General features: G+C 42.6%; 1 protein-coding gene across 1 annotated transcript; it reads left to right on the top strand.

Annotated features, from left to right (window-relative positions):
• Positions 1 to 687: 687 nt before the first annotated feature.
• CFAP45 (cilia and flagella associated protein 45) lies at positions 688 to 19,351 on the top strand. The gene is made up of 12 exons (XM_033923078.1): positions 688 to 779; positions 3,823 to 3,945; positions 5,197 to 5,339; positions 10,509 to 10,653; positions 11,368 to 11,538; positions 11,988 to 12,166; positions 13,783 to 13,912; positions 14,467 to 14,613; positions 14,914 to 15,027; positions 15,819 to 16,012; positions 17,426 to 17,650; positions 19,165 to 19,351. The coding sequence occupies exons 1-12, from the start codon at positions 777 to 779 to the stop codon at positions 19,238 to 19,240; spliced, it is 1,650 nt and encodes a 549-aa protein (XP_033778969.1). The 5' UTR covers positions 688 to 776; the 3' UTR covers positions 19,241 to 19,351.
• The last annotated feature ends 8,014 nt before the right edge of the window (positions 19,352 to 27,365 follow it).

The following is a 27,365-nucleotide window of genomic DNA, read 5'->3' as shown; positions in this document are numbered from 1 at the left end:
GCTCACTTTTTTGAAACTGCTTTCCACTCTCAACTGCTGTCAGATCCCTAGATCCACTATAACCTCCCCAACCCTAATATGTTCTGTGTGAGGGACACACAGAAAAGGAGATGTGACTTTATGTTAAAGCCAGGGGTTATCTCTCTTGGAGGGACATTTTTTCTTCGTCATCCATGCAAATGTATTATGGTATGACAAAATATGTTTTCTTTGAACCTTTCCAGCTGACAGCCTTCCTGGCTGGAGCTCGAATGGATGAAGGGAAAGTTTGAGTGCAGTTTGAATATTAAGGGATATCCTCTCTCAGCCAAGGGACCTGACTTTCGTTAGGATGTTTTATATTATATTGTCTAAACTTAGGGCTCTTTTTACAAAGCCTTTGCAAAAGGAGCCCTTAATCTTGGATCTAATTTGAGGACTTGAGCTGAAGTCAAGCCACATGTTTTATTTCCTTTAGATAATTTGTATTTGAAATAGCAGAGTGCTCGTTGTTTTCTGTACAAGTGGATACTGGACATGTAAATGTGAAATAAAGGGGATAACTGGCCAGTCTGTTGCCACCCAAATGGTGTCACAGTCGTTTCACTCTGACGAGGAGCAACTGCTCGCTTCCTCCCTTTCATCTCCCGCCAAATGAGCAGAGGAAGCGCGCGAGCGACTTCCGCTTCCCCTTTCAACCCCGGTTGCTAAGAGAAGGCGGAGCTCTGGAGGCCGGTCGCCATGGAGATCCGTCGTCAACAAGCGCGGTCCGGCCGGCTCGAGGCGAGGCACCGACTATGGTAAGAGGCAAATGGTCTGAGAATCCCTCGGAGAGAAACGATCGGAGAAAGACTTGAACCCTGTAACCGCCTGACAGCCGTCGGTTTCTCTAGCGCCGTTTACAGTCGTTCAAAGCAACGGAAAAGAGCATCAGGACATTTGGACCAATGGCTTCTCCCCATAAGTGTCAGGAAGCAAAAGATGGGGCTGATGGGTTTGAAGTTGACATCCTCATGAATATGCATGGAGCAGATTTGCATGCCTGCCACCTCCATTAGATGCTGATCTCTCTCATGCATATTCATGAGGGCTGCCCGGTGGTCCCCCAGGACAGGGTTGGGAAGATTCAGAAGAGATTAAACCCAAGCAGGCAAAGTCCTGGGCTTCAGGCCACCTTGATCTGAGCAGGTTCAGGGACTCTTTGATGTGCTTCTAGGGACAATGATCAGCAGAAGTTGAATGGGCTCTAATAGTTAGGCTTGTTTTGCTCTGTTTGTCTGCATGTGCAAACCAGTAAGAAGAAGGCTGGGCTGGAGGCGCTGGGTTCCCCCAATATTGCACCTATTACGCCTGGTGGGGATTCCCTAGTCCCACCAACTCCATTGGCCAGAAACTCCCAACACTGGCAGTCGGACTGGCACAGGGCAGGCCATGGAAATTGTCCTAATGAGGAACTCTTCCACTAATGGGGCTTGGGGATTCCACCAGCCATGGTATTTAGGGGTTGCAGGTAGATAGGACAAACCTTTGTGCACCCTCCCACACACATACACATTATGGGCTTAGGCTCCCCCCCCCCAAAAAAAAAAAATTCAACATCTGGGTACACAACTGAAACAAAGATGTGTGTAGCTTCATTGCCTGCAAAGAGAATCGGCATTGATGGGGGGGCCCTAGGTGGAGCCAACATTTATGCAGGCTATTTACAGACTGCTGTAAATTGCACATGGAAATGTTGCATATAGTGGGTAAAAGGCAAAGGAGTGGAATAGTCCAAAGAAGACGGATGAACTCAAACGCATTTCTTCAATAAAATATTCCAATGATTCGACATGGCTCTGCAGATAAACTAAAAGAAAGAGAGGGACACCAATGCCCCAGGGGGTTCTAAAAAGGTAACTTCATTACAAGCCAAAATAATCAACAAAGTCCAAATAATTGGTAAACCAGAGACTCGACATGGAGCCATGTTTCGGCAGTGAGTTCACCTACTTCTGGAGTTATGGTATCGAAAAGCATGAAAAAAAATAAAAATACACATAAAGCCAAAAAAAACATAAATAAAGTATATTGGACATTTTAAAAAATGGCAAATATACAAAAGGGATGGAGCGGCATAATTAAAAAAAAAAAAAAGTCTAAATCCGTTTTGGGCCTAAGGCACTAGTCGTCTTAAATAGGCAGTGTCCAAAGTCCATTCTCAAAAAATACGTCCAAAATATTTTTTCGAGAATCATCTACTTCTATGTCCAACCATTTGATCGTCCAGACCGCTAAGTCATCTATCTTTATACCACATTCTCGTCCCCAAAATCATCCAAGCCCAAAACGCCTAGAAAAAGACCTTTTGGATGTTTGAGGGGTCAGCAAAGTGATGGACTGGCCACCCAGACATGGCAACAGAGTAGTGGGGAACTTCACAAAAAGGGTGCCACATAAACATCTCACCACAACTCCCTTATAGGCCACCCCAGTAGCCCTTATGGCTGCAGGTGCCACTAGTATGGCAGCACAGTAGGGTTGGGGGGGGGAGGTTGGTGGGTGCACATTTATCATCATGAATGCAGTGTTTAAGTGTGGCTTTTGGGCCTGGGTCCTCCTCTCTATGGTTCACTAGCCCACTCCACTCCCCAGACTACTTAAGCCACCTCGGTGCAGCTCTACTAGGCTTTCCTATGCCAGGTGCTGATGTTCTGAAGACAGGTATGTACTTTTTATCCTGAATTTTATGGCAGTGGGAGTGTGTGGGGGTCTGTACTTTGTCCCTGCAGTGGTTTTCTGGTCACTTTGGATATCTTCTGGGCACTTAGACCTGTTTTTAGATTGCCTAAGTCACAACATATAAGTTCCATCTAGGTAGTCTCGTTAAACTTTTGATTATCGCTGCAGGACGACTAAGTCTAGGTCAGCCCACATCCCGCCTAACTCCCGCCCTAACCACTCCTTCAAAAATGCCCCTTTTCACTCTGGGTGTACAGCGGTAGTGAAAAGACCTAAGCTGCTTTTAGATACATCTAAAACCCGTTTTGATTATCTGCATAACCTTTTTAATCGTCCAAGTGCCGATTTAGACAGTTTTTTAGACGTATTTCCATTTCGATTATGAACTTCATACTGTGTAATATATATGAAAATATATATATATATATATACATAGTTATGACAACTGATGAAAAATATCAAATCGCAGTGAAACAAAAATAATTAAAATATCTTCATATTAAATATCCAATAAACACATCTAAGTGCCCAATTATAGAGCATTCAAAAAGCAATCCCTTACAGTTAGGAATGTGGTCAGACACTATACTTAAGTCATCTGCAAAGGGTTACTGCATTACTCTGGAAAAAATGATGAAAAAAGAGGAAATTAAAACATTGTGTATACATGGGACTATGCTTCTATCCACTATGGAAATGTCAAACTCCACGGGAGGATTTGGCGTGATAATATAACATAACATCAGGCAAATGCATGTGTACAGTACTGAATACTATAAGTTACATGTCTCACCCATGTTTTTCCCCTGTATATGCCTCCTCACAAATACCCACCAAATAAATTAAGAAGAACATTGCCATTTAAATGTGTAAGTGCATACATACATATCTTTATTCTATACTTTTTACATTGATAAGGCGGCCGTTTCTAGAATTGCCCTTTATACTCTTTGGGCGAATTTGAACCAAAATCCAGATTGCTGACCTGATCTCATCATTGATGGCCAGTGGAGCAGAGCTAGAAATGTCATCTGTGCCAGTGAATGATTGGTGATGGGGCAGCTGGGTTTCAGCTTCTTTCCCTGCTGACCTGAGGGTTTATTCTTGTTTGATTTCCCTTAGCCGAATAGTGCGGTTGGCTCGCTGAGCTCTGGAACTACCAGCTCGAACAAATCAAAGGCCTTCAAATACCGAACTAAAGCCGTGAGCTCCGAGGTGGATGAAATTCTCTTTGGAGTCCCCAAGGTAAGGCGTGTCTGCTAAACAAGTAGCACCTTCTACTGGCGTTCTCAAAAGTCCACCAGTTATTTTGCTTGCTTCAGCTTGCACGGTAATCTCTCTGCCTTTAGTGGTGCCAATGTCTCAGCAGAAATATAATCTCAACAGATTTCTTTACTTAGGGATTTATTTAAAGTAAAGCTTTGGCGAAAAAGCTGGTCCAGTTGCCTTTGAAATTGTTGCTGTAGCCCGAGGTTCCAGGGTAGCATGTTCTTCCCTTGCTGAGCTGCAGAGGATTTAAATTCAGCAGTGTGTACTTGCAGCTTAAAAAACATAATAGGTACATTCCCATCCTATGGGTTCAGTGCCTTGACCAAGTGAGTGAACCAGATCTGGTTTTGTCCTATTGCATCTATAGACTGCTTCTAAGAGAGGCAGAACCACCATGGGGATAATTCTAGCAAGAAGGCACCAAGATAAAAGTGCCAGAAATGCGTGCAAATGACCAGAAAGTACATGCATATTGGTGTCTAAATGCCATGGAACATAACTTGATGGTGAGCAGAGTGTGGGTGGAGTGTGGGCAAGTAGCAAAGTTATACATTTAGATTATAGGAAACTATCATCTGTGTGCATTCTTTTATGATTTAGAGGTGATTAAGCACACCATCTTTATGGCTAGTGTAAATGATCACACCTTAATTCTAGGCAAGTGTTTGACATGTTTCGCTAGGCCCGCAGGTTTGATCACACAGCTCCTCTCCTTCGCCAGTTACACTGGATCTCAGTAAAACATAGAATTCAGTTGAAGGTTCTTGTCCTAACCCCTCCTTTCTGCCATCCTTCATTCTACCTCACGCAGTGACTATCAACTAGTGGTCCTGATCAGACCCCGGTGGTCCAGTGTCAGAGAAAAGGATGCAGCCTGCTGTGTGCCACCTTCTGGAAGTACCCAGGGTCCCCCTCCCACCCCCAAAGTCACAGATTTCTAGTGCAGGCTGAGTGCTTTTGCAATTTTATAATTTCAATTATAATGTGCTGTGAAAAAACATTTCTTCTGTTTAGTGTACTGTGAGAAACATTTGCTCCCTTTAGTGTGCCGGAGCTAAAATGTTTGAGAGACACTGCTCTAGATAAATATGGTTTGTGCATTCTGGTACATCTAAGATCAGCATGTTTTACATGTGCCAGTTTACATTTGAAAGTATGCTAGTTCTAGGCTGTCCAAAATGTTTAGAAGAAAAAGACAAAAACCATTTGCATCATTCTTCCCTCAAGAAAGAGTCATGTAAAGATGATGGCCCTTTGATCATCAAGAATGAAGAAACTGCATCCCAGAAAGCAGCATCTTCTTCAGCAGCCGAGAGCCAGAAGAAGGAAACGATCTGTCTCATCACCAAGGACCTGATCCGCAACCTCGTGTGAGTATTGCTACAATAATCAGACTCTTGCCTTCCTTGCAGCTGTCAGATGAGCATCTTTGATACAGAATTTGAACTGAATTCTTTGTAAATGGTCTAGTATTTTACATGAGCAACACAAATAAACCATATCACATGAGGCTTCAAAGATGGGCCTCTTCTTCGGACGTGAGGTCTTGAAAACTCATGGAGGGGCATAATCGAAAGGGACGTCTAAGTCCGTTTACGTCCATCTCGCAAGTCGTCCAAAGTTAAAAAGAGCCTAAGACACATTTTCAAAAGAGATGTCCAATTTTTTTTTTACTTTTGAAAATCGTCTAATTATACGTCCTGCCGATCTGATCGTCCAAGCCGCTAAATCGTCCATTTTTATACCACATTTCCATCCAACTTTCCGTCCAAGTCCAAAACGCCTAGAACAAGCCCTGTTGGACGTGGGAGGGGTTTGCAAAGTGATGGGCCGTACTCCCAAACATGCCACCTAAATAGTGGGGTACCTTACAGGGCACTGCTGTGAACTTCACAAAAAGGGTGCCATGGCTTCTCCTCCCTACAGCTCCCTTATAGGTAATGGTGAGCCCCCCAAACCACCTCCAGAATCCCCTAGACCCACTTATCTACCACCCCAATAGCCCTTATGGCTGCAGGAGCCACTTATATGCCAGTCAAAAAGGGTTTTGGGGGTGTATAGGGGAGTACACATGTTTAAGTATCAATGCAGTGATTACAGGGGCTTATGGGCATGGGTCCATCTCTCTATGGGTCCCTAACCCACCCCCAAGACAACTTAAGCTACCTCTGGACTGGACAACTAGGCTTTCCTATGCCAGGTGATGATGGTCTGGAAGCTGAAATTTAAAGTTGTGAATAAAATTTTTATGGGGGTGGGGAGGGTTGGTGATCACTGGGGTAGTGTGTGGGGGTCTATGTTATGTGTTTTCAGTGCTTATCTGGTGGGTTTTTGTGACTTAGACCATAGCTTTGGACGTTGAGCAGCACTATGAAGGCCTAGGTCGTTTAGAAATACGTCCAAAACCTGTTTTTATATTCGGCGCTTAGACGTTTTTGAGAAATGTTCGTCCAAGTGCCAACTTAGGCCAGTTTTTGGACGTTTTCCTCTTTCGATTACGGCATTTTTTTTGTTGGCCCTTTAAAAGTAACACAATGCAGAGGTTGATTATTCAAAAGATTTACTTGGCTAAAACCACTGGCAGAGAGAGACTATGTTGAGTCTTTGTTCATCTGTTTTTAACTATTTCTTTTTTAGTCATTCACATCATCGTGTTGGAAAACTGAGCATCTGAATAAATGCACAAAGGAACCACCAAAATAGCTGCAATTTAGCACGGCCCTTTCCCATGGTAGTTTTGGGATCAGTGTGCGCTTCACACGTACTAAAAGAGAGATTTTATATTTTAGGGCTGGGTCAGGGGCAGAGAGAGTAAGCGTATTCTGCGCTAATTGATTAGTGCAGCCACATTGCTGCGTGCTAGTGTTGCCCGATTCAGGGAAAAAGTTTTCAATTCGGTTTGGCCCATTCAACTTTTTTATTTGATTTGAATCACTTTTCCTGACCAATCAGGCGGTTTTTTTTCCAATGTCCTGGCGGGTTTATTTGTAGCCTCTCCAACCCCACCCTATTAGGTCCTAGCTCACGCTCACTGTCTAACACCAGCTCTGGCAGGATACACATTTCAAATCTGACATATTGTAATCACAAAATAGAAAATGAAATTATTTTTTCTGCCTTTTGTTGTCTGGCCATTTTATTATTCAAATCATGTTGGTCCCAGGCTCTGGTTTCTGTTTGTCTTCTGTTAACTCGCTTGCCAGGGTCTCCTGCCCATTTGACGTTTTCTTCTTTCTCTGTGCTCACTATCCATCTTCCATCTCTGCACCTTCCCTTCCACTGCCATATTCAATATTTCTGTTTCTTTCCCGGTGCTTCGAAGCGGGATAGAGGGGGTAAATTAATGAATGAGAGATACAAATCCCTGTAACACTAGATGATGTAATGGGTCAATTTGACAAACTGAACCGTAGCAAATTGCCTGGACCAGATGGTATACATCCCAGAGTGGTGTCAGAATTGAAAATTGAACATGCAGAGCTATTGTTAGTAACTTGTAATTCTTCTTTAAAATCTTGCATAGTACCAGAAGACTGGAGGGTGGTCAACATGATGCCGATTTTTATAAAGGGTTCCACAGGTAATCTGAGAAATTATAGATCAGTGAGTCTGACGTTGGTGCCAGGCAAAATGGTAGAGACTATTATAAAGAACAAAATGGCAGAATAGCTAGTAAGTAATTATAGATGTATATATTTCCTGAAGCAGCCGCGAGGCGAAACAATTGGCTATCATTGATGAGGACGAGAGCCAGTGCCTGAACACACCGAAGATAAATTTACTGTTTATAACAGTTTATGACTTCTAAATCATTTGAACTAGCTCTAAGAATAACGTATTTTCAAATTGCCAGCTTTAATAATAGCCTGATTTCAAACTGACTGTTCTACAAGGAGGTTTTTGTGCTGATAAAATGTTTTACCCTCTCTAGTTAGAGAAGGGTTCTTCCCCATATGAGGTTCTGAGGCTTTTCCTCCTTTAAGTCTTTCATGCCGTTTTCAGAGTAATTAGCAGCTCATGAAAGGCATAGAAAGAGTGGAGAGGGACAGATTCTTTAAACTTTCGAAAAATAAAAGAACAAGAGGGCATTCGGAAAAGTTGAAAGGGGACAGATTCAAAACGAATGCTAGGAAGTTCTTCTTTACCCAACGTGTGATGGACACCTGGAATGCGCTTCTAGAGAGCGTAATAGGGCAGAGTACAGTACTGGGGTTCAAGAAAGGATTGGACAATTTCCTGCTGGAAAAGGGGATAGAGGGGTATAGATAGAGGATTACTGCACAGGTCCTGGACCTGTTGGGCCACCGCGTGTACGGACTGCTGGGCACGATGGACCTCAGGTCTGCCCCAGCGGAGGCATTGCTTATGTTCTTAAATAGTGGGGTTTCCCAGGGGTCTGTGCTGGGACCACTGATCTAGAGATGGAAATAACTAGTGAGATAATTAACTTTGTTGATGACACAAAGTTGTTCAAAGTTGTTAAATCGCAAGAAGATGGTGAAAAAGTGCAAGAGAACCTTGTGAGACTGGAAGACTGGCATCAAAATGGCAGATGACGTTTAATGTCAGCAAAGTGATGCATGTAGGAAAGAGGAACACGAACTATATGATGCTGGGTTCTGTGTTAGAACTCGCTGTCATTGTTGATACATTGAAACCTCAGCAGTGACTAAGGAATGGAATGGAAAACAAATGTGAAATTGTTATAATGCCCTTGTATCACTCTAGGGTGTGGCTACAACTTGAATACTGTGTGCAATTCCAGTTGCTGTATCTCAAAAAAGATCTAGCAGAATTAGAAAAGGTACAGAGGAGAAGGGCGATGAAAATGATCAAAGGTTTGGGACGACTTCCCTATGAGGAGAAGCTAAAGTGGAGAAGAGACGGCTCAGGAGTGAAAATCCTGAGTGGAGTTGAAAAGATAGATGTGAATCGCTTGTTTACTCTTTCCAAAAATACTAGGACGAGGGCGCATGGAATGAAGATACTAAGTAGTAGATTTAAAACAAACCAGAGAAAATATTTCTTCACACAACGTATAATTAAACTCTGGAATTCATTGCCGGAGAATGTGGTGAAATCAGTTAGCTTAGTGGGGTTTAAAAAAGACTTGGCTAATTTCCATAGGCCATTAGTGAGATGGCTCGGGGAAATCCACTGCTTATTCCTAGGAGAAGCAGCATCAGATCTGCTTTATTACTTGGGATCTAACAGAATGGACCTTCAGTCTGTCCCAATATGGCAATTCTTATGTTCTTATTTCTTGCATATTTTGTCCTTTTTGCAAGAGGTTTTTTTTAAAAAAATTATCAGTTGGATCTCTGAAGATTCAGGTAGTAGCACTGGTCTGCTTCTGGAGTTGGCTGGAAAGAGCACCTTTGGCTACTCATGTAGCTTGCTTTGTGAAAGGGGTCTCGCAGCTGAGGCCTCTAGTACGGGAGATGTTTCTAATATGAAATCTGAATATAGCTATTTGGGCCCTGGGTCATTCTCCTTTGATACAGTTAAAAAGGCTTCACTGAAAGATCTGACGCTCAAGTTGGATTTTTTAGAGGTTGTTTGTTTGGTGAGGTAGATTTCTGAGCTCCTATTGGAAGCCTACAGAAAAGGCAGTAGAGTAAATGAAATAAACATAGACTGTTCTAATGTTTTATGGAACCAATGCTTTCATCTGAATGGTGCCTTTCTCCTGAAGTTTGTTTCAGTTTCAAATGCCAATTAGTACTGTTATTGCTATTCTTCCAATGGGAAGATTCTAAAGAGGAGTTTCATTTATTCTCCCTTGTGAATGTGGTACTTAGAAGTAACTAATGAATTTTGAAAGTCTGATAGGTTGTTCTTGCTTTTACGATGTACCAGGACAGAAGCAACTTCCATGGTCACGATTGCATGCTGACTGAAAGATGCTTTGGCTTTGGCTTATATTCTCCAGAGCTGAATTCCACCCTCAAGGCCCTCAAAGCTTCCTGGGTACCTCCAGCAGAGATTTGTTCAAGCTGCAACATGGATGTCTTTGCATACTTTCTTCTAAGCACTATAGACTGGATGTCTTCACCAGAGAAGAAGCTGAATTGCTTAGAGCAGAGTTTTAGAATCTCACCTAGTTTGAGGATTGCTCTGTTGCATCCCACTGGCTCTAGACTGGTCTTGGGAATGATAAGGAAGGTAATATGATTTGGTTGTACCAGTTAAGATTTTTCTTTAAGTCCTACCAGATCAGTTCAGAGTCTTTCCCTGAGGTACTGGGATGTTCTTTTTCCTGCTTCCAGAAAAAGATTATCTCAGGAAGATTTTATGGTTCTCTGATGGTGGTTTATAGGTCCACCTTGCTTTGCTTCAGAAATACTGAGGAGCAGGTATGTTCTCTGTCTCCATCTGCTGATTGATGAGTATAATCCACTGGTTGTAGTCTTGTATGAAAGGACTAAAGGAAAGAAAATGAGCAGGTAAGACCAAATGATACCTTTTCAACCTGAATGACTTGGTTTTAACTTTGCTTTATCTTCCTTTGATCACTCATTGTTTGCCATTCTTGACAGTATCCCCTCTGATGACCCTTCTGGAGAGTCTTTAATTATGAGTCCCATGGATTTTGAACGGATCAAATCTGCATCCCGGTTCATAACGAAGGAAGAGCGAGAGGCAGCTCGCCAGGCCCTTAATGAACAGAAGGCAACCTTTCTGGTAGGAAGTCTATTTCTCTTCTTGAGGTAAAAGAAATATGTTAAAAAAAGCCCCAATTATATTTCTCAGCATAGTCCCAATCGCAACCTGTACACTTAGTCCAGCAAGTGTCTAGTTTTTCCATCCTATTGGAAAAAGAGGTTTTGTCAAATTTTAAAAAAACATTTGTTGAACTTTGTTTTTTCACTGAACTTTTCAAACCACCCTCGCATAAATGCTGGTAGCCAACACATATCCAGTTATACCTAGATATTCAGTACTGGTGTCTGGACATGGCCTGGTTTTAAATCCTGGGGCCTAATTTAGCTGGTAACAGTTGGCGCTTAGAAAACCACTGACTGCTGCCATTTTAAGATCTTGTAGAATGTTTTGACCAATGACATTCAGAATTGTGGTCTTTTGAAAGCTTGAGTTTTTTGAGGAGCCTTTCTAAAGCTCCCACATGGCTCCAAAGCAGGTGTAATTTTGTGCATGTAGACATTAGTAGAAATTTCCTCTACGTTACCTATTATTTGCCCCTAGGAATGTGCATATCACATAAAGATGGGCACTGTGTTTGCTGAGTCAATTTTATAAGCACCTATTTGAGTGCTCAGGGGGAAATGTTTCCAAATACATACCATGACAGGAATGAATCTCAGTCTCCTGCTACTTCCGGAGCTTCTCTTTCGTCACATGAATGGGGAAACCTTCTCAACAGCATTTCTGTTCCAGGAAGAGATGACCAAGCGCAAGAACTACATGAAACACAAGGAGATGCAGCGGAGAAAGAATGAAAAGCTTAGCGTGCTGGAAGAAGAGGCTCAGCAAAGGGCTCAATACCTCCTACAGCGAGCCAACAACTTGCGTATGGAACAGGAGGAAGAAGTAAAAAATATCAATAAGGTAGGGGCTTCATTTGATTTCATTTCTTCAGTTACAATAGAACTGCGCTGACCTTAGGGATTCACTCTGACCATCGGGATTGCTGTTCATTGTACAGTACCTGCTGACCCTTTCTTTCTAACCTTTAGGCAAATAAAATGGTGTCACCTTGTATTTATATAGGGGTTGATAGTCAAAGTGATCTAATCGGCCCTTAAGCAGATTTGTAGGAAGAGTATTAACACCAGCTGTTGGGGGTTTATAGTGATGCTGACTGAAACCATCACTGAGTAGCCTTTTCTCATAGTATTTCTCTGGGTATCATTATACTCTCACGTGCATTCAAATTCTTTACACTCTTTCTGACAGACAATATCTTCTCTTTGTCTCGGTTTCTCATATTCTAAGTCTGCAGTTAGACGCTGCTGGTTGGTTACATGGTCAAATTCTCACTGCTTTCTCCCTTGCAGCTGGTTCTGAATGCCAAATGCCACGCTATCCGAGATGCCCAGGTGCTGGAGAAGGAACAGATTGATAAGGAAATGGCAGCAGAGGAAAAGCGTCTGGATGACATAATGGAACTGGACAGACAGAAAGCTATGAAGAGGCAGGATGAGATAGATGAGAAGAGAAAACAGGAACTGCTCCGGTAAGGACAATATCAGTTTATGGCAGCAACAGCAAAAGCAGCCGGACCTAGTGAGATGGGCACTCTGACACTTTCCCACTGATCTTCAGTGCTATTTGGCTAGACAGGAACGGCTCTTGGCTGGCCAAATAGCACATAGCTGGCTCTCAAAAAGCAGCAATGACGCCAGGTCGACTGTCAGCTTTCTGGAGGGAATGGCAATAGGTTTCATCAGACCACTGGGTTCTGGACATTATTTGGGAGGGACACAAGATTAAGTTTTCTTGCCCCCATCCAGATATGTTTTGGACGGCCAGAAAAGGAGACTAGGGTCCAAGTGATGGTACGACGGCTCTTGGACATTCATGTCATAGAACCAGTTCCTGAACCGGCAGATATTCCATAGACTTCATAGTGCCCCAGAAATGCACAGAAGATTGGAGCCCTATCCTGGACCTAGTCTGTAAAGCAAGCACGGAGATTTCCACGCTTCTGTATGGAGATGGTCCGCTCAGTCATTGCGGCAGTGGTTCCAGGGGATTTAACAGAGGCATATCTTCACATTCCCATTTTTCCAGATCACAGGAAATATCTGAGATTCCACTTTCTCTAGAGACACTTCCAGTTGGCCATGGCTTCACGCACCTTCACTAAGGTGATGGTGGTGTTAGCGGCTCATCCATACCTGGGCGATTGGCTAATCAGAGTCCCCTCGAGACAGGAAGGCGAGCATGCAGTGGATCTCCTCAGGGACTCTGGAAGAGTCAGCTAGAACCGACGCAGTGCTTGGACTATCTGGGAGTCTGCTTTGACACAGCGAAAGGCCCTGAGCCACAGAGATGTTGATGCTACATAGCCCCACAGCCTGGTATTTCCTTTAGGTGCTGGGCTCGATGGCACTAGACCAGGGATCTCAAAGTCCCTCCTTGAGGGCCGCAATCCAGTCGGGTTTTCAGGATTTCCCCAATGAATATGCATTGAAAGCAGTGCATGCACATAGATCTCATGGGGAAATCCTGAAAACCCAACTGGATTGCGCCCTCAAGGAGGGACTTTGAGATCCCTGCACTAGACCAAGGGATGGTCAATCCAGTATCATTCTCTCTCAGGTGCACTAGAATTCATGTTTAATGTAATGTTTCTGTACATATCTAACTTCTCCCATATTAACAGATTAAAAATAATAATTTTATTTTTATTTACCGCCTGACCAGGAATGGTTCTAGGCAGGTCACAACAAGTAAAACTGAACATACAGCGAAGAATACAATTTAAAAATGGAAATACATCAGATAGTAAAACATGCAAAATACATAAAATATTAAAAGACAACAGAATGCATTAGGAGACAAATTTATGAAATAATTGGGTCTTTAATAATTTTCTAGCATAATTTTTCCAATCCAAACATTCCATTTAGCAGCCTGAAAAGAGCGAGTTCTTTCAAGAACCCTTTTATAACAAGGGAATGTAAACAAACAAACTCTACATGTAAACTTATTTGAGTGGTTCAAAAAATGGGAAACAAGGTAGCCAGGTGACAAGCCAAAGATTGATGTATAACAAATACAAGCAAACTTAAACAAAACTCTGGCCTCGATCGACAACCAATGCCCAGCTCTTGATATCTTCCTCAGAGGGAAACTTCGCGTTATCGAACAGATGGGAGAAAATGCAGCCAACCGGATTCTGCAGGAGGAGCAAAAGGAGCAGGAGGCACAGGAGCTACTGAGGTATATGGAGGAGATGCAAATGGAAGATTACAAGGTGAGAGAGAGGCACAGGAGCCTGAAAAGTTGACATGTAATAGAAAGTAATTATGGTTTGCTAACACTTTTTTAGATGAGACAAACCTGTACATAATGCATGCTATAATCGATCTAATATCACATATGCAATACAACATGTTCTAGGGCAGTTTTTGAATCCCACTCAAGGCTTGCACGCTTATTTTCAAAGGGGCCCAAACTTAGCCATATACATTTGCAACTGTTTTGAAGCCCCTGCCCTGCCTCTTTCCCAGAGCAAGTTGCAAGCATCACCATTGCTTTTCCCTCAAATGGGAGGGCTGTTTAATGGTAGAAATAGCGTTCAAAATGTTCTCTCAGTTTGTGAAAGGAGTTTCTTATACAAAGAAGAGTGGTCCTGCTTACTTTCTTTTGATATTCGAATCTGTGCAATAGTGAATGCCATCCTTTTGGCTCTGGGTGGGAGCATCTGTCTTGTGCATCTTTAGGTGGGCTTGAAGTGATAACACAGATCATCTAGATAACTGTGCCCCACTCTCTCTGACTGTCTCTCTGTGTCTTTTTTTCTCTCAGGATATGGAGCGCAGGCGAGATGAGCAGTTGCTGATTCAAGCAGAGATTAAACGAGTGAATGCTGAGAACGAGCGACAGAAGCAAGAACAGAAGGAGCAAGACAAGATGGCCGACCTCCACATCCTCAAGTACCAGAAATGGAAACAGGTATCTTCCTATGCCTAGATGCTCAACTTCATTCTAATAAAGGATAAGAAAATTCTAACTAATCTGGCCTGAGCTACTATCTTCTTTCCTTCATTTCTCATTCTACCCCTCCTCCTTACACATCCTGTTTTCAACTGTCCTTGTTTCTTGTTGAAACCCTTCTTTCTTTCTCTAAACCATTCCTGGATCTACCTCCACTCTTTGTCTCTCTCTCTCTCTCTCTTTTCTCCCAAACTGTTGGCTCATTGCTTGAGGAACACAGATTCCTAGCACTGACAGCTGTGTGTCTGTCTCCAACAGTCACGGGAGGCTGAATTTGAGGCTGAACAGCAAAAGATAAAGAAGGACAAGGAGCTGGAGGTTGCTCGTCTAAGAGCCCTGCAGGAGAAAGCACAGGATTACCGGGCAGAACAGGTACGAAATGCTGACCCCGCCAGTCCTGATTTCAGTTGATTTAGAAATCCTTGGCATTTGTTTTATCAGGACTGTCTCACTACAAATCTCAGCTTGTCTCTTAAATCAGATTGTAATATATTGTTCTACTAAGTGCCAGCCTTTGTGTCAGGAGCATAGACGATGCTTAGAAGTATCTGTTCTATGGGGTTGAAATTTGTTTTCCTGCTGGCTCCAAACTAGAGATTCACAGAGCTAAAGATTTGCCTTTCCTGGTATCTTTCTTGTTCAATATTGCTGTAAATTGTGCCAGACTCTCTAAGATGTGTTGAGCTTAGTGTCAGCATCAATAAACCCACCTTTTCTCACCATCATACTGGGGGGTACTTGGTTTGAGCCCTACGATCACGTTCCATCAGATTCTTGAAAATACTCTTATTTATTGATATACCATTTGTAAACTAAGTGGTGTACATTTAGATTCTCAAGCATTTTTCCCTATCTGTCCTGGGGCAATGGGGGATTAAGTGACTTGTTGGGATTTGAACCCACCACCTCAGGGTGCTGAAACTGTGGCTCTAACCACTGCACCACACACTCCCCATTTCTTGCTTTCATTTTTGTAGCTTTTTCTTTTTTTTCAAATTTAGTGTGTCTGGGCCATGATGATATAGGCCATTGAGTTGGCAGGTTCCTTGCTCCTGGTCTCGAATGATGGTGATGGCAGGGGCTGAACAAATGTCTTTGTCTAACATAGTTGTGAGAATACTTAAGGCATTGTGTGCATCTCTGAACTTGCTACCTTGTCTCAGGATGCCCTGCGGGCCAAGCGCAGCCAGGAGGCCATGGAGAGAATGTGGAGGAAGAAAGAGAAGGAGGAGGCTGAGAAGAAGACGAATACCAACATGGTCCTGAATCAATCCCGCAGGAAACAGATTGCTCATAAGGAGCACATGATGGCAGTGGAGGCACAGCGGGACCGGGCACAGTTCTACAAACTTCTCAAGTATGCAGCACGTGTGTGTGGAGAATGTACTCAGACCTAAAGGGATTTCCAGTGCAGTAGGTGAGACCTTCTAGACAGATAGCCGCGTGCTGCAGAAGGAATCCACTCTGGATTTTTCACTTTGCCTCGACTGTACTTCACTGGGCTCTTTAGCTCCACCTACAGTTCTTTCCTTCTGCACGCATGCCTGCAGGGGTGTTTGTTCTGCTCTCCCCATTATATGATTTGATTTGGTGTAATTGCATCCCATTTTCAGGAATTCTGGTGCTTGGAGCGATTTCACAGCTCTGCCTGCTTGAGAACACACAGACTTTGGTCTGTAGCTGACAGGCCGATCCTACTAGGGACTTGTTAGCCAGCCTCCATGGTTTTCTCTGGAGCATAGGGCCGTCCAGCGGCCATCTTGGATTTTTAGTGATCTTTTTTTCTAAAGCTCGCTGCTTCGTCAAAACTACAAATTTTGCCTAGAAATTTGCTGGGATGGAGTCCTTGGACTCTCCTCATGTGAATTCTTGCCAGTATTGTGCAAATTTTGCGCTTTTAGAGTGTCCTTGCGCCATGTGCCGAGGGAGACGGTAGCATCCAGCTTAGCCTCTGCTGCAGCAGGTGACCAAACGCTCAGCTAGCCTGGCAGGATGGCTTTTGTTGCTTTCGGGGCTCGACACAGCTGGTAGTTCCATTCGCCAGCTGTGGACCCCCTGTAGCCTAAGAAAAGTGGAGCTAGAGAGCCCAGTGAAGTACATTTGAGGCAGAGTGAAAAATCCGGAGTGGATTCCTTCTGCAGATGCATGCGGCTATAGGGATATTACCCATCTGTCTAGAATGTCTCACCTATCTACTAGAAAAGAGCTTACCAGGGTAAGTACATAGTCTTTTTTTATTTTTAAATAAACAGAGAAAGATTCCTGGTAGTATCATAGAAGTGAGAAGTGAGTTAGTGAGTTCCAGGAAAGTAATATGCCACAGATGTGGCATTTATGTGATTTACAATAAAAAAATTAAAAGAGAAAGAGATAGATAGACAATGTTGAAAGTACAAGGCGAAAGAGGGAGGAAGAAACAGCCATCAGGAGAAGGTTACAAGAATTGGAGAATCAATAAATAGCCTCTTGGAAGAGGTATGTATGAGTAGTTAAACTCTGGAATTCAATGCCAGAGAATATGGTAAGAGCAGTTGGCTTATCAGGGTTTAAAAAAGGTTAAAAGAAAAGCCAATAAGCCCCTATTAAGATTGGCTTGGAAAAATCCACTGCCTTTTTCCAGGATAAGCAGCATAAAATAAATGTTACTCTTTCGGTTTCTTGTCAGATACTTGTGACCTGGATTGGCCACTTGGAAACGGGATATTGGGCTTGATGGACCTTTTGTCTGTCAGAATGGTAAGGCTTATGTTCTCGGGGGAATCCTTTTCAGAGTGCAGCAGGAGCAGATTGAGAAAGAGAAGAAGGAGGAGGAGGAGAAGACTGCCCTGGTGATACGTCATGCCAGTGAGCTGCGCCAGCAGGTGCGTGAGAACGAGCAGCGGCATCTCTTAGCTCAGATTGCCTTATTTGAGGAGAGCAAGCGACTGCAGGAGGAGGCACGCCAACGGCGCGTACGTTTGGATGAACTGAAGAAGAAGAAACTGGAGGAGTTGAGGTGAGTGTGGTGATCACGCTTAGCCTTCTTAAAAAGAAAAACAACTGAATAATGGAGCCAGCATTTTTGCTGAGCAAGATCCCATTCACAGACAAGGCGTGAGAACAGGTTGTTAAGAGCATCTGTGATGCTGGAGAGCTGCGTTCCGCCATTCAAAAGGCCCTCGAGATGGACCTTGTACTCCCAGCTTTATTGGGGATACTGTGGAAATAATGTCCATAGTTTCTGGAGGGAGCAGAAAGGGGCTCATGGTCATAGGGGTGGGAAACGAAGGCCTCCATTGTATGCAAATAGATCTCATGCGTATGAAAACCCGATTGGATTGCGGCCCTCATTGCCCACTCCCATGGCCAGAAGGTGATACCTACCCTCTCATTCTAACATAGGGTTCAATTTGCATGCTTAAATTATAGACTACTTGCACTTATATGCAAACAATTAAATTATTCTAGAAGAAAGTTCTCTACAGCAAGTGACTGAGATATGCACAAGGCTTGGACAATGTCAGATGCCAAGTTACTAAGTTCCAGGCTGGAGATTTTGGGATACTCCTGGTTTTGAACTTGTATCCTAAAGCAGTCTGGGATTTGTAGTGCCTAATCCTGCAGGTCCCATAATGCAACAAGACTGAGTGCTCCAAAATCCAGGACTGTCCAGCCGGAACTGGGTAACTTGGCATCTCGGCAATGTATACACGAGGGTGGTTTGAAAAGTGTGGTAAAAAAAGCAAGTTACAGTAAATAACGTTGTCTCCATCGAGGGCTATTCACTTAGTCCAACGAGTTTCCAGGTTTTTGTAAGCTATTTTTCCTATGATGTGAATAGCCCTCGATGGAGACTATAGTCTAGTATTAAAAACTTGCTTTTTTACTCATCTTTTCAAACCACCCTTAGAATCTAGATTTTTCTTGTTCTTTTTGGGGCTTTCATTCCATTAGAACTGAGGCTAGTCCCTCATTCTACATTCTTTGCTTTCAAACTCAGCAAATACATTCATTAAAGCAGCAGAACTCTTTGTAGTGCCTTACAATCATGAGTTCTGACTTCAGCCACTAGGTGATGCTCTTGTGCAATGTTAACAATTTCTGTCCCTGGAGCTAGAATTCTTTGTACCCAGCTGCAGTTGGTCTGGGGAGTGGAAGACCTTAATTGATCCTGTCCTGAACCACTGAATGTCACCTTCCTTCCTTTTACTCAAGAAATTAGGAACTAGGATGATGTGCTCTAAGCATTTGCTTCTGTTCTTACTGAAATACAGGAGCAGTGGGGGAAAATTTGAAGACAATTGTAGTCTTTGTAGATGTATCTGTGTTCATGATTCCTTTGACATAATTGACGCAGTGTTATTCTGGTCATGCTGCTTGCTTTGTTCTTCAATAAAATATGTTAAAAAACTTGCATCCTAATACCATCTAACTGTGGGGCCCTGTTTGACACCCCGATATAACCTATGAACGGAGATATAGAAGCAGGAGCTGTTTGTCACTCACACAACCTTCTCCTCTCACTTGCAGAAGTGCTGGCCTGCCAGAGAAGTACTGCTCGATGGTGGAGCGGAAGGCGACCGCCTTGGAAACCCTGGTGCACTGAGCAGGGCAGTAGCCGCACGTCTTGAGAGCCCATGCGCCCCTTCAATCTCGTTAAAACAACCATCTCCAAAAATCTCTATTTTACAAATATAGAATTTATTCTCAGAATTAATGTCCGGCTTTTCGGAAATTCATTTTGTGTGTGTCTCGTTTCCTTCCTAGCAGAAACTGTACTTGACTATACTCTGTTTGCATTTGGTTATCATCTCTCAGTTCCTGTTGTAAAAAATTATTAATATGATCCTAAGTTAAAGGAGCATCAATAGGAAGGAAAAAAAAGAAAACAAATTTAAAGTGTTTGGTCAATGAAATCCTTCAGATGTTCATTTTGTTTTGGGTCTTTATTTTTTTCCAAATATGCAAACCACTGCCTAACATCAAGAAAAGTTCATGCAAGGTTTGCTAGTGGATTTTTTTTTTCTCTTTTACTCTACTTTTCTAAACAGGGGAAAAAAACCTTAGAACCCCGTCTGCAGACTAGATAAAGTGGAGTTCATCGGTAAAATAAAACCCTGCAACATTCTATTCTCAGTCTATTAAAATTCAGTTCAAAGTAAATTCAGAATACATAAACTCTGTGACTTAACTTGCACGGACCCACTGACGATGGCCAGCTAGCATTTTGTTCAATGCTGCATCAGGGAAAAGAACCATCAATATCTGAAAACACAGAAAATCAAGTCACAATCACACAAAAACTTTTGTGTATCCCTGAAACCAGCTCAGCTAATAGGAATTCCCCTGCCGTGATCAGCTGATGGGAAGCCTGGTAATCATTAGCTAGAAGTTTACTTATTACAAAATACTCCATAGGCATTAAAAAGATGGCTGCTGGTGAATCAGACCCGCTCTTTATCAGACTCTCACATCAGTTTGCCCAGTAAGGGATACATTACGGAGTTAAAATCCTATCGAAACCTGAGTCTGATGCCATTCAGTCCAAAAGGTTCCTTGGAGCCCAGTCAGAATATCCATTCGTGTTCATGTCATTGGAAAACAGTGAAGCCATCTTGTGGTTGTTAGAGAAACAAGGCTTAACTATCGACTCTTCCATTCTATTATGCTTAACATACAGTTTAGGACAGGGACGTACAATGATGTAAATTACATTTACAGAACCGCATGTAGTATGATGTTTAAGTAAAAAGGATTCATTAGTGATCAGATGTTCAAGACTGGCTTTGAATTCGATGGTTGAATCACAAGTCTTACATTTGCCACATTTAATATGACTGCCAATACATCAGCAGGACATAAAATGTCTTTCAAATTTTGATTCCTGATTAAAGCAAACCTCGAATATTCTGTGTGCTTGTACTATGTGCCAATGTTTTTGCATAATAGAAAGAATCTTACCGTAGTCTTCCGTCTTGTCTAAAAATAGCAGATCTCGGTTAATGAATTTAGCTCTAGGCCTCTCATATCTTTTTGGGGGTAACCCCTAAGTAATTGTGTTGAGAAAGCCAAGAAGTGACAACTCTATCAGTCTTTTTGGTGAGGCAGTCATTCTCCTTGGTGATCAGGAGATCCAAAAAAGAAATTTCCATTTGGTGACAAGTCTTCACAAACTGGTGGCTGTTTTTTCCCCCAGAAGTCCCTCTCTACGCCTTACAAGATCATGAAGGGCATAGAGAGAGTAGAGAGGGACAGGTTCTTCAGGCTTTCAAAGATGTAGGAACAGGAGGGCATTCAGAGGGGTTGGGGGGACAGATTCAAAATGAATGCTAGGAAGTTCTTCTTTACCCAACGTGTGGTGGACACCTGGAATGCGCTTCCAGAGAGCGTAATAGGGCAGAGTACGGTACTGGGGTTCAAGAAAGGATTGGACAATTTCCTGCTGGAAAAGGGGATAGAGGGGTATAGATAGAGGATTACTGCACAGGTCCTGGACCTGTTGGGCCACCGTGTGAGCGGACTGCTGGGCACGATGGACCTCAGGTCTGACCCAGCAGAGGCATTGCTTATGTTCTTATGTTAAGTCTTAGCATGCCTTCAACAGCTACTTTTAGGGCATGACCCCCCCCCCCCTCCTTACTCCCCCAGTTGTTACAACCCCCTCCCACCACCCGTGGAGGGGGGAAACACCCCAGGTTTCCCATCAGCTGATCACGGCAGGGGAATTCCTATTAGCTGAGCTGGTTTCAGGGATTCCCCCTGCCAGGATCAGCTGAACTGGCAGGGAGATTCTTCTCTCCCATCTGCCCTCAAAGGCACCGATCCCCCCAGTCCCATCAAACCTGACACCACACCCCAAATTGCAGCACCCCATCCTGATACCCCCTGAACCCCTCCCAACAACCCCATACCTTCAATGACAATCCGGTGGGAGAGTAGCAAGCCCTCCTCTTCATAATGGCGGCAGGTGGGAGTGGGTATCCCTCCTGCCGGTTTTTGTACCAAAGGTACAGGAGTGTGTGAGGGGATTGGTGCCTGGGAGGGAAGGAGACTGTGAATGCCCATTTGATGGACATGTATCTCGGCAATTTTCAAAACATGTTCTTGCTGTTTTTTTGATTATGACTATTGAATTTTGTGCATCTTCCGTGAGACATCTAACTTGAAATGTACACATCATATCAAAAATGCCCCTCTACATCTATTTTTGACATGCAGTGACCAAAATTGCACACAATACTCAAGATCACACCATGGAGTAATAGAGAGGCATTATAGTATTCTTTGTCTTAGTTCCTATTCCTTTCCTAGCATTTTGACTGCCAAGACACAGATTTCAATAAGAATGACAATTCCTATACATCAACTTGGAAGCAAAGTGCAATGGGCCTCAATCTATAAACAGCACCTACCAAAAGCCATTCAAAGTTAGGCGCTCTTTGTAGTGGTGTCTAACTCGAGGCATCAAAACCTAGGCACTGGTACGCATATTGGGCCAGGGATTTCTTGGCCTAAAATACCAGCACCTAACTCAATCCATGCCCAAACACTGTGTAGGTCCCACATCACGCCTTCCAAGTTAGGCACATACCGGAATTGGTTTTCAATAGTGCTTTCAATTATCAGTGCCAGTTAAGCTCTGGAACGCATTGCCAGAGGATGTAAGAGCGGATAGCGTAGCTGGTTTTAAGAAAGATTTGGCCAAGTTCCTGGAGGAAAAGTTCAGAGTCTGTTATTGGGAAGCCACTGCTTGCCCTGGATCGCTAGTGTGGAATGTTGCTACTCCTTGGGTTTTGGCCAGGTACTAGTGACCTGGATTGGCCACCGTGAGAACGGGCTACTGGGCTTGATGGACCATTGGTCTGACCCGGTAAGGCTAGTCTTATGTTTTTATTACACACACACACCCCCCCCCCCCCCCCCCTTCTATGAAGCCACATTGGGCTTTTTTTTTTCACCAGCCACAATAGTATTAGCTCCGACACTCATAGGAATTCTATGAGTGGCCGGCGTTTAAAAAGCCTAACACACCTTTGTAAAAGGGGGCCTATGTTAGTCACATAACTCGGTAAGCAACATTTATAGAATCAGGGCTAACATTTTAAATTCAGTAGAAGTCACCTCTGGCAGCTAATGAAGTTCCCACTACCGAATTTGGATTTTACAGAATTATTTTTAATGCAGTGCTTTGTCTCAGTTATAGGCAAGACAATAATATTTTAGAAATTCCTTAGTAAACAGTAATCCCAGGGAGAAAGAGCTATAATGATTGTGGAGCAAATTATTTTACTGAACTGATGTGCCTGGGATTTTGAAACATTACAGCTTCTTTCTTCAATATTATAGTCTCATCTTTAGACAAATCTTTTCTTAGGCTTATAACGTGTCACACCCTGCAAAGACTTCAGTTAAACAAATCCTCAATCTGATTGACAGCTAAAGTGGCATATCCAATCTAAATAAACATCAATAGAAATACAGATGACATCAATCTTTCCTGTTTCAGGAGGTCAACCATGATACTGTGGCTGCTTCCTGGTTTGGACTTCTTTGATATTATTGGCATGTTTTGGACATACCATTGCTTCACTTCATAGATGTTTTAGAGACTCAAGTAGTGCTATTGTTGTTTAGCCAGAGGTGTGGAAAATAGACTTGAATAACATAATACTGTACAAATTTTTGAATGCTGTGATACTTGCTGAAATAGTCTAATGAACCTTCTTGCACCTCCTCAGGAAAAATCACCTAAATTAGAATCTAATAAGAAACCTTGGTACAACAACAAACTTATCCTTCTTCACCATCAACTCCGCTCCATCGAACACAAATGGCACAAAACTCGTTCAAATAATTTTCTTCTCCTATTTAAGGAAAAAGCCACTCATTACAAAACTGCTATCCAACAGGCTAAAAAAGAATATTATTCTAAGTGCATCACTACAACCCACAACTCCTCAGCCCTCTTCGGTATAGTTCAATCTTTATTTCCCTATTCCAACAGAAACCTCCCCTTCTAGCTACACAACCGTCTGCTACTGAACTTGCACTCTTCTTTGATAAGAAAATCAAGGACATCAGATCCCACCTAGGACCTCCCATTCCTGCTTCACTTCCAGACGTCCGTGACGATACAATCCATCTACCTTTCAGTACTTGTTCTAACTTTAAACCCCCTTCTCTAGCTAATCTTTTCCAAATCTTACAATCTGTAAATGCGCCTAACAATCCGACAGAGAGTATTCCCACTTCCCTTCTTAAAAAATTCTTCACCTTTTTCAGACCATTTCTCTTGGAAATGGTATCTAAAAGTCTTTCCGATAGTCTCGTCCCTAAAGCTTGGAAATCAGCTCTTGTTTTTCCTAAATTAAAAAATCAGAACTCAGACTCTACCTTGCCAGCGAATTTCCGTCCCATTGCCAATCTCCCTCTCATTTCAAAATTGACAGAGAAAATCATTCATAACCAACATGCTGAATTTATTGACAAAACTCACGCCCTCCATCCACATCAAACTGGCTTTCGCTCCTCCCACTCCACCGAATTATCATTGCTAGGTCTTACCTCTACTATTTACTATTTTCATGATCACCAGAAATCTGTTCTCATCTCCCTAGATCTGTTCGCAGCATTTGATACTGTTGACCACTCTCTCCTCATTGGCCGACTCAAAGACTGCGGCCTCGCAGGATCAGCTCTCACTTTAATGAACGTAGCTTCAAAGTTCACTCAAAGGAGGAAACCTCACCACCTTTAGCTCAAACTTACGGTGTTCCACAGGATTCTATTCTTTCTCCCTTACTATTCAACGTCTTTATGTCACCTCTCCTTACTTTAGCCCAATCGATCGGTTTCACAATCTTTGCTTACGCAGACGATATTCAACTACTTCATCCCGTGGATACTTCAAATACCTCAGAAATACAAGAAATCAACAATAAATTAGACAAAATAAGTGATTGGCTTCATGCAAATAGACTCTCTCTTAATCTCGATAAATCATGTGGTCTACTTTTTCCAACCAAAAATAACGAAACAATAATAGGAAAGATCTTCATCAATTCCTTCCCCCTAAAAATAGTAACAAAAATAAAATTACTGGGAGTCATTATAGATAAAGACCTTACATTTCACGATCAAATCAGCTCAGTGGTAAAAACTTGTTTCTACAAGCTTCGTCTCATACGTTCCCTCACTTCCATTCTCGATACAGATGCAATTACAACCTTGGTTCACTCTTTAGTTATCTCCCATCTTGACTATTGCAATTCCCTTTACAATGGAATTCTCCAAAAATAACTCCGACGTTTACAGTTAATCCAAAACACGGCAATAAAACTTATATACAAGTTAGGGAAATATGATCATGTCACTCCTCTCCTGAAAGAAGCGCACTGGCTGCCCATCACACACTGCATTACTTACAAAACCATCATGTTGACATTCAAAATCAAACTCTCCCATCAACCTTCCTTACTCAATAAGCTCCTCATTCCATTGCGCCCTACACGGACGCTTAGATCAGCAGACCAGAACTTACTCTCCATTCCTTCTATAAAGGATTTTTTTTATACCAGGAAATCAAACTTTTCAGTAGTAGCCCCAACTCTATGGAACGCCCTACCATCTCATCTTCGCCATGAAAAACTAATCGATAAATTTAAGATTAATTTAAAAACTTTCCTATTTCAAGATGCTTTCAACCACTCTTGAATTATCTCTTCCTCACTCAAACAACCGCTTTTAAGAAGCAATCCCATCCCTCATGTTTTACTCCTCTCCTTCCATTTCCTTTCAAACCCCTTTTTTTTTTCATCTCCTCTCCTTTCTAATAATGTAACTTTATCCCTCCCCTTCCTCTTAATCATCACTTTCAAGTTTGTCCCGTCTATGTCTTTAATGTACACTCCCTTTCTTCCTCATAAAACTTTACTTTTATAAGCATAACCTTTTATCCCTATTTTAACATTTTATTGTAAACCGGCTAGATACCCGTTGATGGTCGGTATATTAAAAATTAATAAAACTTGAAACTTAAACGAGCTCACTCCAAAGCAGATGCTTGCACTTAAATCAGAGCTTGAAGCAAATTAATTCCAAACTTTTGGTTTTAATAAATAAAACTTTGTATGTGGTGGATCCAATGACAGATTCTCAGCTCCTTGTGACCCTGGGCAAGTCACTTAACCCTCTATTTCCCCAGGTATAAACACTTAGCTTGTGAGCCCACTAGGAAAAGAGATGGTACCTGTAGAGGAGTCGCCTAATGGTTAATGTGGTCTGCCAAGAACCTGGGGAACTGGGATTGATTTCGACTGCACTTAACCTTCCCTTATCCTAGGTAGAAAAACTTAGCTTGTGACAAAGAAAGTACCCACTTTGGTTAAATCTGTTAATGGCCATTGGTTCTGCCAACTCCTTATAGAGCCCGCTGTTGGGGGTTTTCTTGGCTCCAAATCTTTTGCCACTGCCTCTGTGCGTCATGAAATTTTGATGTGACCTTAGAGGCCAATTTTTTTCTTGATTGGCTTACGAGGACTAGTTTAGTTGGGAATTAGGTTTTTAGGATGGGATCCTCTTCGCTCTGTGGTTGTCGTTATATTCTCGTTTACTGTCCTGTCTATTAAGACTGGCATTCCCTTCCTCTTTCTCATCTGAATTGTAGGCTGCTTTGACCTGCCAACAGCTAAGGCGGGATATCAAATCATAGCAGAAGGCAATTGGGTTTTGATATAAATATTAACATTAGCATTACTATTACTATAAGTTTGCAACAAAAGACACATGGTTAAAATATCCCTTCCCCAAACAAACAAGTTTGAGGAAATGAAATGAACAGTAAGGGCTCCTTTTACTACGTTGCATTAGGGCAATGCCGTGTGTGCTAGACGCTAATGCCAGCATTGAGCTGGTGTTAGTTCTAGCCGCGTAGCGTGCGCTAATCACACTAGGGCACCTTAGTAAAAGGAGCCCTAAATGTTGGAATTGTCTCTTGAAACAATCTGAGCCAGCCCTAACGATCAGCGTTTGCAGTTAAAGGAGGAAATATACTTAGGGATGCGATAGGAATGAATGCGCAAAAGCGGGACTGGTTCAACCAACTCAGATGATCTGAAGGAAAGAAGTTGGGATCATTAATTGTCTGGATCAGGCGGTGATGCCTCTACGCGGAAACCATCCAAAAGCCACAGACGAGTAGCGCCCTTTGGGTAGAACTTTAGAGGGTCTCAAATATAAGGTCAGGAAGTCTCGTGTACTTCTCAATCCCTTTTTTGCAGGCTGATATTTTGGCAGGGTTTCTTTCGCCTTTAACCTGATTGGGTAAGAGGGAAGAAATTCTGTTCATTCATTTTATGTCCCGGTGCTGTTGTGATCTGCTGCTGCCTTCTTGCAATGTCGGCTCGGAGTATTTATTTATATACCACTTATATGCTAAGTGGTTTACATTCAGCTGCTTTATCATATTTCCCTGTCTCGGTGGGCTCAAACTCTATCTAGTGTACCTGGGGCAATGAGGGGAATAAATGACTTGCCCAGGGTCACAAGGAGCAGCGAGGGATTTGAACCCACAACCTCAGGATGCTGAGGCTGTAGCTCTAACCACTGGATTCATTTATTTTATAATTACACTAGTATAATTCTGTGATTTTATTTTTTTTCTATTCCTTTTTATTTCCAGGAATTATATATTACAGTACATACTTAACACATTTACAAATTATTATGCCAGT

The sequence above is a fragment of the Geotrypetes seraphini genome, chromosome 16 (assembly GCF_902459505.1).
Source record: "Geotrypetes seraphini chromosome 16, aGeoSer1.1, whole genome shotgun sequence".
Lineage (NCBI taxonomy): Eukaryota > Metazoa > Chordata > Amphibia > Gymnophiona > Dermophiidae > Geotrypetes > Geotrypetes seraphini.
The sequence above is the reverse complement of the archived record's forward strand: the minus strand, read 5'-3'. Positions and strand labels throughout refer to the sequence as shown.